Source organism: Dermacentor silvarum, chromosome 3, assembly GCF_013339745.2.
Source record: "Dermacentor silvarum isolate Dsil-2018 chromosome 3, BIME_Dsil_1.4, whole genome shotgun sequence".
NCBI classification, from domain to species: Eukaryota; Metazoa; Arthropoda; class Arachnida; order Ixodida; family Ixodidae; genus Dermacentor; species Dermacentor silvarum.
The window spans coordinates 22,908,114-22,921,633 of NC_051156.1; the positions used below are offsets into that span (position 1 = coordinate 22,908,114).

Sequence of the window (13,520 nt, forward strand, 5' to 3'; positions counted from 1 at the left end):
TGGCTAGTTGGTTGGTGTAGTTGCACTTCATATTACCAGGGCACATTCCGGCAGTAAACAGACACCAGGAATGCTGGTGTCTGTATCTGAAGGTCTATTCATAGTTACCGAAAATATTGCATTCTTGCAGATGCACTTAGCAAAGCTGGTGAGAAATTCTTGAAATGCAACAGTGCTGATCTTGTAACTGCATTGAAATTGTGGCATTTAGCGTGCTTTTCTAGCATTTGATAATGGTGCCATTCGTGATCGTTTCTTGTGCTGTCTCCCATACAGTAGGAAAAAGCCTGAGAGAATACAGTAGAACCTTGTAACATCATTGGTAACATGAATCACGAAACCAGCATTCTGTTTCTATCTTCCTTCTGCTAAAGAGCATGCTCGAGTCTGAGCAGTGACACCATGTTCGTTTGCATGGCCAGCAGATGTGCTAGACGAAGTACAGTAAAACCTCGATAATTCGAACTCGGTTAATTCGAAATTTCGGTTAATTCGAAGAATTTGAGCGGTCTTGTCATTCTCGATGCAAATTCTACCGGATAATTTGAATGGCCCGCGCGGCTCTATTCGGATAATTCGAAGTTTCCGGCTAGTAGCAACGTGCGGCGGTTAGGTTAGGGCGCTCCGTACAGTCGCCAACCGATTTTCCGAGCTCGTGGGGACTGAAAAATAGTCCGGAAAACTCGTTCGGCCGAAAAAAAAAGTCATTAGTGCGGCTTTAAAAAAAATCTTTAATAAAAATCTCACACATAAAAGTTTTATTAACGAGATGTATGTCATAAAGAAATGTTTAAATTGTTAAAATCAAGATTGTGCGATAAAATTGAACAAGACTTGTAAAAACATGCTTGTATCAACTAAGATAAAATGTTACAAAAATTATGAGATATACGAAATGTATTGCCGTCTATTAGGCACCATCTCCAAAAAAATCTAAAATTTTAATTGTACAGGTATTCCGCTACAAAAATAATTTAAGGGAGGACGCGGCTTTCGGTACCAACTTTCTTGTTTCTTGGTGGATGTCAATGAAAATTGGTACATAGAATAAGAATGGCTCTATGATGCTTTCATAAAAATTTCAAAGCGGTACCATGAAAACTTTTTGCTAGACAAATTATTTCTTTCTTGAACCTCGTGGAGGGACTGGAGGATTTACGAACTCAAGTGAAAAGTTTGTTAAATACTGTATGCACAGCCAAATGTATGCAGAAGGGGATAGCGTTCTCGAAATAATTTTTTTTCAACACTATAATTTGTAGTTTATGTTTTCTCCAGTCCCACTGCAGTGAGCACGCTTACACTGCAAACAAGGAACCCTACTACGAATTCTTAAAACACTAGGATAAAAAAAGAAGAGCGCTATCCCCTAAAGTACAGTTCATTGAGTCTGACAAAACAAACGCAATCAAAATGTGTAAAGTAGTTACCAAGATATCTGCTCCACGAGCTGAGCAACATGCCAAAAAAAAAACTGTACTGAGAAAACAAGGTTCAAAGTTGTCAAAATTTAATAGGCACCAGGGTTATAGTCCTTTGTGTCCTTTGCGATGCGGCATCGCTTGACCATCTGACCTGATGAGCTTTTGCAGCTTTCTTTTTCGGCTGGGTTCCTGAACAGTTTCGCCAATATGCGCGGACGATGTTCCATCTGTGCTTGAGGTGCTCAGCTGCACAGCGCTGCATGCCACCGTCATTGTCACTGCTGAAGTCGCCGGAGCAAACTTTGTTTTAGAGATCGGTGGCTTCGACTTACGAGCACCAAATTGATGCGCAGTATTGCGTTTCTTCTTGAACAATCGCCGGCCCATGATAACAGACGAGAGCCCTTCTCCAAGCTAAGAAGGGCTGAGCTTGACAACGTTTTTCGTTTCTCTAACAAGCGAGCGCCGGTCCGTTATCATAAGTGAGATACAATCTCTAAACCACGCCGCGACGACTTGAAAAGACGCGAAATCGGCTCCTCAGCGCCGTCAGCGCGGCGATTTTAGCCACCGTAGCGGCGAGCAGACGACCTTTCCGCCGGTTGCTAAGGGCAACCGCCCGGGAGACCAATCCGGAGCCGCGTACAGTCACGTGGCGCGCGCTGCCGATCAGAAACCGCCGCGAGACCTTGAAACTTTTGCTTGCTGTGCGCTTGCTCTTGCCTGTGCAGCTGGCCGAGGCGCCAGATTTGAAGACGGAGAATCGCGCTATCCATAGAGACCAAGATGGCGGCGCTAGGTTACGCGGTTGCGGAGATATCGCGGCTTGAAAAATGCCGTTTTTTCGCTATTTTCGAGAAACTCCTCGCCACCTTAGCTTCGATAAACATTTTTTACATCATTTCCGCGCGATTTTCCGTGACGAAATTTTGAAATAAAATACAAAAGAAGTCATACAAACTGAAAATGTGATTTTCAAAAAATCGGTTTTTTGGCCAAATATCGCGATGCGAAAGCCGCGTCCCGCCTTAACTGCAAGCACCACAGTTGGTCGTGCCAGTCTGCGGCCCCCAATGTTCTGGGCTGGTTTGCGTCATCGCTTTGAGACTCAAAGTCCGACGAAAAGTCAATGTCCTCTGACTCCCTGCTTTTCTATGCATCGATATGATCAGCCGCAGAGGCAGCGGAATCTCGATATCTGCGATGTCCCGAAGCGCGCGCGCCGTTTTTGGAGCCAGACATTTTTGCGCTCTGCTTTGTCGATCGCGAAACTTCGGAGCGCGTTTAAAAATCACCTCCTGGCGGGAAAAAAGCGAACTGCCTAGAAAACAAAAATGTAGTTTCTCCTCTTTCACGTCCGATGGCGTAGTGTGTCCGTGAGGTCTTCGGGTGACAATGTCACCTGCACCAGCTCTTCAGAGCTGTCAAAACAGTGACAGCTGCGATTCCGACAAATTCACTGCACCTATGTATGTAGTCTCATTTCATTTAGGGAAGTGCGACTAGCAGCCTTCAAGAACGACAAAGTACTGATGTTGATAATGTGCCGTTTTGTCACTTCACTTTTTGTGTGGGCACTGTACGAAATGAAGAATACAGTAAAACCTTGATAATTCGAACTCGGTTAATTCGAAGAATTTGAGCGGTCCCGTCATTCTCAATGCAAATTCTACCGGATAATTTGAATGGCCCGCACGGCTCTATTCGGATAATTCGAAGTTTTCGGCTAGTAGCAACGTGCGGCGGTTAGGTTAGGGCGCTCCGTACAGTCGCCAACCGATTTTCCGAGCTCGTGGGGACTGAAAAATAGTCCGGAAAACTCGTTCGGCCGAAAAAAAAGTTATTAGTGCAGCTTAAAAAATCTCTAATAATGCCCTGCCTCATACTATGCTTGGAAGAGATCTACTTGCTTGGATTTGCGCAGCAATGACGTCGTCTCCGTGTACAGTCGACACGAATGTCACCGCGTTGGCGATCTCCGCCAACGCAGTTCGCCATGGAGATCCAAGAAACGCACCTCTTAGCTCTCGCGAAGGGACAGGGGGTAGCGCCGATCATTGAGACATGGGTCTGCGAGACACCTGCTCAGTGTACACGCCACGTTCAAAATAGCAACCGAAACTTGAGAGAGAGAAAAACAAAAAAACCACACTGAATTAACAAGCGTGGTGTCAGCGTGCACGAGCGAGCGCGGCCGCCCCAGCGAGCGAAGGTTCGTGCGGTCTATCGCTGCAACGTTCCAATTCGGCTTAAACACAATGAGCATCGGCTCAAACGTGTGTGGGGCTGGCAAGGGCTCAAGTTTGTGCAGCCAACGACACAACTCTTCTGCCACCTATCACTTGCTGGTCCACACAGAACACAGCTTCTCGTGACAGCAACTTCTCACGCCAAACACTAGCTCATGATTGCCGGCTCCTCAACACTGTTGTCTGCCATTCATTCCCAGGATGTTCTGCACATGCTGCTGTTTACGTCATAACACAACCTGTCTAGTAGCTGAGGAGGAGACAAGGAAGGTGGTTTGAGGGAATTGACGAAATTTATTTGTAAAAAGTCGGCGTAACTCTCAAGCCTGATGTTTTTAAGAAATGGCTCAAGTGTACAGAGGAGCACACCCGGCAAATTTCGTTGAGATTCATCGACCTCAGAAGATCGCTAGAGTTGCCTGCTTACCGAAGCCGCAAAAACACCACATGTCCTGGGCCACTCGGGCCCCACCACCTTGGTGTGCGTCTCATACTGCTGCAATTCACGCCATGCTTCACATTGCACAGATGTCAACTGCAGTTGAGTCTGCCAAATTTTTTTGTGATTTCAGTTGGTATGTTTTTTCTTTTTTTGTACGAATGAGGTTCTACTGTGCACAGGCCCTCTGAATGCGATGTGGGTGTGGCACGCACCAAGCTCTCTCATATACATTGCGTGTGACTCTGCTAGTTGTTTTGCAAGATCCATTTGCTTGATAATAAGGTTTCTTTTCATTGGTTTTGAAATCTCTCACTGGCCCAGGCTGGCTCTTGCAAGCTAACATAAGTTGCACCACTACCAGTGCTCATGCTCACCAATAGTGAATGCTTTTTGGTCATTTGTAGCACAACCTTCTGGTTTACAGAGGACGGTCCAGAGCTTCCCACAAAGGTCAATGAAGAATTTCGACCGTTCATTCGTCGATTACCAGAGTTCAAGTTCTGGTGAGTTACACCTGACGCTCATATGCGATACTGCTGCAAGCGCTCGGTGTCGTCCTTGGAATCAACTGCTCAAAAATCCTTCAATTTCATTTTTTGCTTAACCTAGTGGATATAATTGGGAGACCTTGCCACAAACCTAATGGCAAACGTAAATCCAACTGGTTCATGTGGAAGCTGAACTAGGTTTGCATTGAGGGAGGCACACAAAATAAGTTATTGTTGTGATCAAAATTTGCAAGTTTAATTATGCATGGTTCATTCCTTTGTACAAAAAGAATGTCGTGTAACATTCAATTCACACAAAGAGCGAACAGATACATTCAGTCCTGCGTAAAGTTTTTAAACAGGTTCTTGCAAAGGTCACAAGCTAAGACTTACTGATGGCTTATGGCAGAGAGTTCGGCTAGTTGCAATTCTGATGCTCTTTCCCATTTGCAGCACTTAATGGGAAACATTGAGGATGCTGCGTCCTCGCTGTCTTGTTGTTTTTACTGGAAATGCCTCAATTGCTTATGGCTGTATGTGTTTAATGATATAACTGGGAACCGCCATAAACCCGACTATGTGGTGAGATTACAACACTTTACTACAGCTGGTAATTCCGGCTGCCTGAGGCCCTCCCACCCTTTCCGACGTGTTACATTTTATTGTGATAGCAATTACACTTCCAGGCGCATTTCCATCGGCGTTGGCGGCATCGCCACCATGTTGCGCATTATGCTGTGGGGGCGAGGGTGAGCCGAGAATGGTGGCTCGTTATTGCAAGGTGGACGCTGCGTATGGTGCGGCTGATTTTGAAAGCAATCTGCGATGACTACAGAGTCTAGGTGCGGTGAGGTCGGATAGCTTCGTGTGCACTTTGTTCTCACCGCTTAGTTTGTGTTAAAGCGAGAGGCAGCACAAAGGACTCTTCCCTTAGTCAGGGTTTTGACAGCGTCTGCGATCATTGAGAGAGATGTGTTTGTTAATTTAGTTGGTAAGCGAATAAGTTTATATGACTGGTGAAACTACAGTTAAACCTGGATATAACGAAATTGACAAATTCCCGAAAAACTTCGTTATAAGGAGGATTTCGTTATGTGCAGGTTCAGCACGAAAATTCGAAAAAGAAACGCTTACCATATTTACTTGATTTTAACATGCCCTCGATTGTAACGCGCACCCGTTTTCCGTTTTCGTCGAAGCACTCATCCTTGGAATGTCACACCAGGTACTGGATGCGTGGACGCGTGTCGTTTCGCACAAGCGCGAGGCATCGGAAACCAAGAGGGAGCGTCACGATAGCGTTGTATAGTGTTACAGTAGAACCCTGCTGTTACGTCATTTTCGGCCCGTCCCGGCACAGCTCCCATAGAACCCAATGCATTGGTAACCCCACTGTTGCGTCGCAACTGTGGGACCGTTCCCGCATCGTACGTTGCAAACTGCCACCCCGCGCCGGCCCGAGCGGCCATTTTGGCTTTTCATGTCGCTTGGTTTGGTGGCTTGACGATGGCACTAGCCGCCCAAAGTGCCGGGGGCGACAACTATGACGTATTTTAGGTTTCCACCAGCAAAAGTATGGCTTTTGAGATCCATGTTTGCTATCTAAAGATGGTGTCTATGACACGTTGTGGCCCTAAAATTGGTTTTGGCTCATAGATGTTCCGTATAAAGTCCAAGGGCGATAACGCAGTCGCCGCGCGCCGTATGCTGTATGTGCGAGTGAAAACGTGCGAGGGGAGCCGATGACTGCGTCTAAATCTTGCACGCGCACGCAAGAAAAGCAGGGAGGAGGCGCGCCTTCTTCCGTTGCGCTCAAGGCACCGGCGATGGGGGGGGTAGCGGGCGGCGTTGTACTGTACTCTGGCATCAACTGCGTACTGTGTGGCGGCGCGCAGTCGCACAAGCTGTATCTTGAAAGCGATCTGCGTTGGGGCAGAGTCTAGGCAGTGTAGGTGCGTCGGCGGCTTGTAGCTTTGTGCGTGCTGTGTGTTCTTGGCGCTCAGTTTGCGTTGAAGCGATAGACAAAAGCACGAAGGTCACTTCGCTCGCTTCTCAGTGGCGCTTCCACACACCGCCAGTGTTTGACAGCGCGTGTCCGCGCTCATCGAGTGTGATGTGTCACAGCGTCTGCCAGCACGTCGGCAACATCAACTGGAAAAGGAGAGTGCCGGCTTGGGGCAGGCTAGGCCAGCTGCAGCAAGCGGCAGGATCAGATTTGAATGAAGGGAGGGGGAAAGGTCACGCCCGCCCGCGGCGGCAAAATCACCGGGTCGAGGGATGCAGGCCCGCCTCGCACACGCTCGCACGCACACGTGTGCTTGCTTCGCATTCCATCGCGGCGCAGAAGGTGCTTCCAGTTGCTGCTCGCGCAAAAATGACAAAATTTGGGGCGAAATCTCTAGATTGTCGGCGGGGAAAATTCGTTATATCGAGGGGGTCTCCCACTGCCACTTCCTTACGTAGAGCTCTCAAATACATGTGCTTCTATGGAGTAACGGCGGGGAATAGAAAAACTTCGTTATATCCAGGAATTCGTTATATGGAGGTTTGTTATAAGCAGGTTTAACTGTACTATCCTTGCTTCGTAAAACTGTCTAATAATTTGCTATCATAGTCGAAGCTTCACCATTTAGGCAAAAGTGCGACTTTTGAAAGCGAAACTTTCTTTGCCTCTTCCATTGAGTTTTCCACTGCTGCTGCTGTGGCTGTCTTGCACGTCGAGTCAGCGGGTGGTTCAGAGCATGTATCACATCACTTTATTTTTCTTAAAGACCCCTTTTGTGGTGTTACATAAGGGGTGGGGTTTACAAGATGCAGAGCAGTTGAAATTGTCGATGGACAGGTTATGGCAGCGATATGGTGGGGATGGCCGTTCCAGTCGCTTGCTGTTTGTGAAAAAAAATGAGTTCACGAAGGTAGTAGTACGGGCTCGTGGATGCAAAACTTGCAGAGGGTGGCCGATGTGATGGGATCTGCATGGTGCGCAGATGTATGGTGCTTGTCTCAGGGGTGAATAAAAGAACTTGTGATACAAAACAAGACTGGCAATGCGACGGCGAGCAGAAAGATTACACAAACCTGATTGGGATTTGAGAGATGATATGCTAACGTCGTATGAGTAGGAAGAGTGAATAAATCTGGTAGCCCGGTTTTGTACAGCTCCGATGGCATTTGTTAAATATGCTTGATGAGGGTTCCAGGTGGCCGATGCGTATTCCAGTTTAGTTCTGATGAGGGAGATCTATGCTTGCAGTCTTACGTGTTGAGGGGCTTCCTGCAGGTGACCTTTTAAGAAACCTAGTGTTTTAGCCGATGATATCAGGTTAGTCACGTGCAGACGCCAAGATAAATAATCAGAAATGGTGATACCTAAGCACAGTGGAACCTCGATGATACGATCACGGCTAATACGAATTTCCGGATGGTACAAATTTTTCTGCGGTCCCGGCTGAGCCTTATTACTTTGCAACGTGCTAGAAAACGGTTGTTACGAATCGATTTTCGACCCGCGTCGGTTGATACGAATAAATGCCGCCCCACCGACGGCCGTAAAAGAGAACAGCGCGCAGTCACGCGCTTTCTACCTTTCTCTTTTTGGTACGGAGGCGTGGACGCGATGCCAGACAGCACGGAGGTCGCGAATGGGCGCGAAGAGTTCGAAGCGGTAGCGCTTTTGTTGCTTTTGTGCTTTTCCTCCTTTTCCGCATGCCATCAGGCGGAGTGGCTGCCGTGCTTCGGGCCGCGTTCTTTTTTGCGCCATTTCGCCTAGTCGCAGCGAGCTATGTCTACCGAGATACGATCTCAGCTGATTCGCGCGGCTGTACGCCGAGGTGCGGGAGCCTCCGTTGGCGCGTCTTCCGTCGGCTGCGTTATCGGTGCCGATGGCACAAGGCGATTGTGGGTTTCGCTGCTGGAGTCACACGGTGCAAGATAGCGCGGCACGTAATCCACGGTGCAAGGTAGTGCAGCACGTTCAGTCGGGTGCTCCTCCGCTTCTCCTGTTAATCATCGTATTTTTCTTGCCGTAGGAGTGCTTCCGTATTCCGAAGGCGTGCTTCGTCCAAAGTTTATTCGCCAACGAGCGACGATCCATCACTAACCTGGGAGTTCTCAGTAATCGGAATTCTGTGTGTCAAGTGAAGACGCCGGCGTGGTTTACGAAGCAGACATCTGCGGTGGCCATCTTGCCCCTGTCACAGCAGCAACCAATGGAGAGACGCCTTTCAGCACGGCAGCCAATCGGAGGCCCGCTTTTATCAGAGGGCCCGTGTGACTACCTATCGCAGACCCGCGCTTCTTTGGTGTTTGTGCGTTTGTTACAAGTTGGCGACGACGGACGAATTGAGAAGCGGAACGGCGAAACTTTGAGCTTTCGAACGATACCAAGATGGCGGCGCTCGGTGGCGGGAAATACGAGATATGGCTCCGTGAACTGCGGTGATTTTGCACGATTTAAAGCTGTTTTCTCGCCCTGCGCACTGACGAGTTAAACTTTTTCGGGCACTTTCAGTGCGTTTTCAGCCAAACCATTTTGATGCAGCGCAGATTAGGCGTTGCAGATACCCAAATGCGTGGTTTTCAAAAATCGATTTTTCTCGCTATTTTCGCGATCTGATCCCCGCGTCCCCCTTTAATTCAGCTAGTTTTAATTGTGTTTCGATGATACGAATTTCGGCTAATACGAATATTTTTCGTGATCCCGTGATATTCGTATCATCGAGATTCCACTGTATTTGTAAGACTGGATGAGGTCAACAGGGGAGTTAAAAACAGTATATTCGAAAACAAAAGGGTTGCGACGGCGGTGAAAAGACATGCACTTACATTTGTTAGGGTTGAGTGTCATGATTCACTGCGAACACCAGTTTAGCACGTGGTTTAGGTTTGCCTGAAGGGATTCTTGGTCAGAAGGGCTAGTTACTGAACGATAAATAACGCAATCATCAGCGAACAAGTGGATATGACAAGGTACGTGCTGGAGTAGGTCGTTAATGTAAATGAGGAATAACAAGGGACTGAGGACAGAACCCTGCGGGACGCCGCAGGTGACTGGGAGCGGGTTTGATGGTTGGTTATTAATGAAGACAGACTGAGAGCGATGCCTGAGGAATTCGTTAATCCACGCGATGATGTTTGGATGTAGGTTCAACTGTCAAAGTTTCAGAAGCAAGCGTTGGTGACGTACTTTATCGAACGCCTTAGCGAAGTCTGGGAAGATGGCGTCAGTTTGTATATTAATATCAAGGTTGGCGTGAATGTCATGAAGAAAAATGGCTAGTTGAGTCTCGCATGAAAAACCTTTGCGAAAACCATGCTGTGACGAATGGAAGAAGTTATTGGAATCTAAGAATTGCATGATTTCGGAGTAAACGACATGTTCCATGATTTTGCAGGGTATACTTGTTAATGAAATGGGCTGATAATTAAGAGGTGAATCAGTATTACCTGTTTTGTGCACGGGAACGACCTTCCCCACTTTCCAGTCGTCTGGAATGGTTCCTTCGGAGAGTGATTGTGAAAACAATAAACAGAAAATACTGGAACAGGTTAGGGTAGCGTTTTTCAAAATTTTTGCATTTATGTCATCTATGCCAGCAGAAGATGAATTTTTTATTTTATCTATTATGCGCGAAATCCCATTACTGCTGAACGTTATGGCTTGCATGGTTGTAGTAATAATAGGTGGTAATGTAAAACATGGTGCTTCGGATTCATCGGTAAAAATAGATGAAAAGGCAGTGTTAAAGGTGTCTGCACAGTCAGTATCAGTCAGGATTTCACCAGCATCGTTGGTGAGGGTGACAGCGCGCGCTTCCTTCGGGTTTATCACCTTCCAGAATTTCTTAGGGTTTTCCACTATCATTTTTGGTAGCTGTTACTTCGTAAAATGAGCGCTTAGCACTTCCAATCGCGGCCAAGTATACGTGCTCAGCTTCATAATACTTTTCCCACGCGTGTGGGTTTGCGTGGCGCTTAGCTTTGCGAAATGCGAGTTTTTTCTTGTTTTCGAGCCTTTTTAGTGATTTTGTGAACCAGGGTTTCTGATTACTCTTTCGAAAACTGCATGACGGGATGTATTTATTCGTTAGTTCGATAATCTTATTTTTGAAAAGGGTCCAGTTCTCATTTACACTTCTGGAAAGATACCGTATTTACTCGAATCTAGGCTGACTCCGATTCTAAGCCGACCCCCAAAAGTTCAAAGCCAGAAAAAAAAAGCTTACCTCAAATGTAGGCCGAACGAAAAAGTGAGGACACCATTCACAAAATGAAACAGCATTTATTAAATATGAACATTCATTCTGTGTCACCATCGCTGCTAGCCTCGTCACTATCTTCCTTACTGCTGACATCTTCAAACAGTGCACTGCATTCAGTACCACCAAGCGCATTAGAGAGAGAAATAACATTTATTAGCACCGAACTATTACAGTAAAATCTCGTTACAACGAACTTCGCGGGACCACCGAATTTAATTCGTTAATTTGAATTATCGTAGTACTGAAAAATCAATATTTCCATGTCGGTAATGTAACACAAGAACAAAAATTACATACCTTTGCAGCAGATGCGCGTAACATACATAAATAATAAACGAGAATGCTGAGCACAGTTTAACTACAATTTATTGCTTGAAGAAGTCTGTAATCTTCTTCTGCCGAGTAGACTTGCACGCGCTGCAGGACGAACGCCTCCACATCCTCGACCTTCCTCTGAACGTCATCGGGGACATCTTTACAGCGCCCGAGGAATGATCGCATCTTTTCTAGAAAAACTAAAACATCTGAGCTGGAAACACTTTCTTCTTCTTCGTGTGTTGATTCAGTGTTGGCATCGTCTTCGTCACAACTGCAATCGTCTTGCTCTAGCACTTTATTCACGATGTCCTCATTGGTGAGCTCTGCGGATGTAGTCGACGGGGAGCTTCTCGGTAAGCTCATCCCAAAGCTCTGGGTTGAGCTCCTGTGTGTCCTCGCAGTCTTGTGGCGTAGGTAAAGCCTTTAAAAGGCCTGCCTTTCACCAGCAGTTGCTGATCGTGCTTGCCTTCACATTCCGCCACGACCATGTCAGCATTTCTGCAGCTTGACGGGGGGCATAAATTCGAGCTTTACATTGCTCAATCGCACGTTCACGATATGCGCCGAGCAATTGTCAATGATGAGAATTTTTCTGTCTTCTTCATTGTGTCGTCATGCTGCAGCAGCCACTTAGTGAACAATTCTCGCGTCCTCCACGCTTTTTTGTTGGCTCTGTAGTCGCAAGGCAACAAGACGTTTTTCAAGCAGCGCGGCTTGGCAGACTTTCCAATAACTAGCGGCTTGAGTTTTTCCGTGCCAGGGGAGTTGGAGCAGAACAGAACCGATACGCGGAGACGCGATTTCTTTCCGCCCTTGCACTTGTCACCTTTGAAGTTTATTGTTTTATCAGGCAACAACTGATAAAAGAACGCCGTTTCATCTCCGTTGAAAACGTCGTCTGGAGAGAAAGACTCGACGATCTCTTGAAAGCGCTCGTTCCGCCAGGCAACCGCACTCTCGGCATCTGCTGCCTTTTCTTTGCCACAAGCAACTTGCCACGTAATGCCATTCCTTTGCCGGAAGCGGTAAAGCCATCCGGCACTTGCATCGAAACTGGAGATGTCCAAAGCGTTCGTGAACTGTAGTGCCTTCTCTTGTATAATCGAGCCTGACAAGGGCAATCGTTTTGTCTGGCCACGGCCGGGCTCGACTGACGCGCGCTCGCATCTTACGGCCTTCGCATCGGGGCTAGTTCATGCCTATCGCCGCTGCTTGGAGGGGGGCGCTGCGACCCCACCCTGCTCAGCTGATCCCAGCCGATCTGTGCAGCGCGCGCAACGCTGGAAGATTGGGTCGGGCGCGCTTCTTACCTCACCGTGCATTCAAGAACAAGTCGCCTAATTATAGAGGACGCGTAAATGGTTCATCTAGGCTTCTTATAAATGGATGCAGTGTAACTGTATTAATACATCGAACTTCTTTAAATTCACTGGGGATGCATGCGCCGGGAGAACAGCTCTCCGTCATCAAACGCATTTTGAGGAATGAAAATAAATGTTTATTGCTTGTATGCACTTACAATGGTTGCCATACTTTCTGGCGAAAGCTCTTGCAGACACAGTAGCTCACAAGTGTGTCTTATTCACAATTACAATCTAAAGTGTTTCTTGGCGGCTTGTGTACATAGGCCGAAGGCTTGTCGTTCTCACCAGTCAGTTGGTTTGACTGATGTACAAGGAGTATTTTCAGAAACTTCTCGGCAATTAGATTTGCGGATGGTATCGCATGAGTGTCGTCAACACCTTTAGGGCAGCTCAAGATGGGAGCGCGTTGTAAATAGGGCTGGACTGCTCTTTTGAGTACTTCTAGTACATTCCGGCGTGGCAGGTGTTCGGAGGCTTTATCGAAAAAAAAAAACGCTATTATTTATTTATTTTTATTTTATAAATACTGCAATCATCATGCGGTGATTTTAGCAGGGTGGTACAAGCATAACAAATACATTGGTATGTGCAGAAAATGCACAGGTTAATAAAGAAAACCGTTATTTGAATAAATACAAAGTGTACAGGTTGGGCACACGCAACGTTACTCTAAAGAAGTAAAACACTGTCACTGCAAACATGGCACAAACAAAATAATGTCACTGTAAACATGATAAAAAAGAAGTTAATGTTGGCGCAGAGACGACGTGATTTTTTAGCTGGTTCCAGTCCACTATTGTGCGCGGAAAAAAAGAATACTTGAAAGAGTTGCTGCGTGAGGAAAAAGGAGTTACAGTGAAATTGTGTATTTGCCGAGTAGCGTATCCATCTTATAATTCCCCTTTATTAGTTGATGCTATATTGTCCAAATATCTTGTCCAAAAGCGCTAGAAACTCGGGCTAGAAACTCATTGC

General features: G+C 46.7%; 1 protein-coding gene across 4 annotated transcripts in view; it reads left to right on the forward strand.

Moving 5' to 3' along the window:
- The window catches only part of LOC119445377 (protein RER1-like), a 138,200-nt gene that overhangs the window by 5,440 nt on the left and 119,240 nt on the right, over positions 1–13,520 (forward strand). For all 4 annotated transcript variants that reach the window (XM_037709684.2, XM_037709685.2, XM_037709686.2 and 1 more), the window contains exon 4: positions 4,540–4,618. In XM_037709684.2, the coding sequence (XP_037565612.1) occupies positions 4,540–4,618 (79 nt within the window). The remainder of the gene's footprint in view (positions 1–4,539; positions 4,619–13,520) is intronic.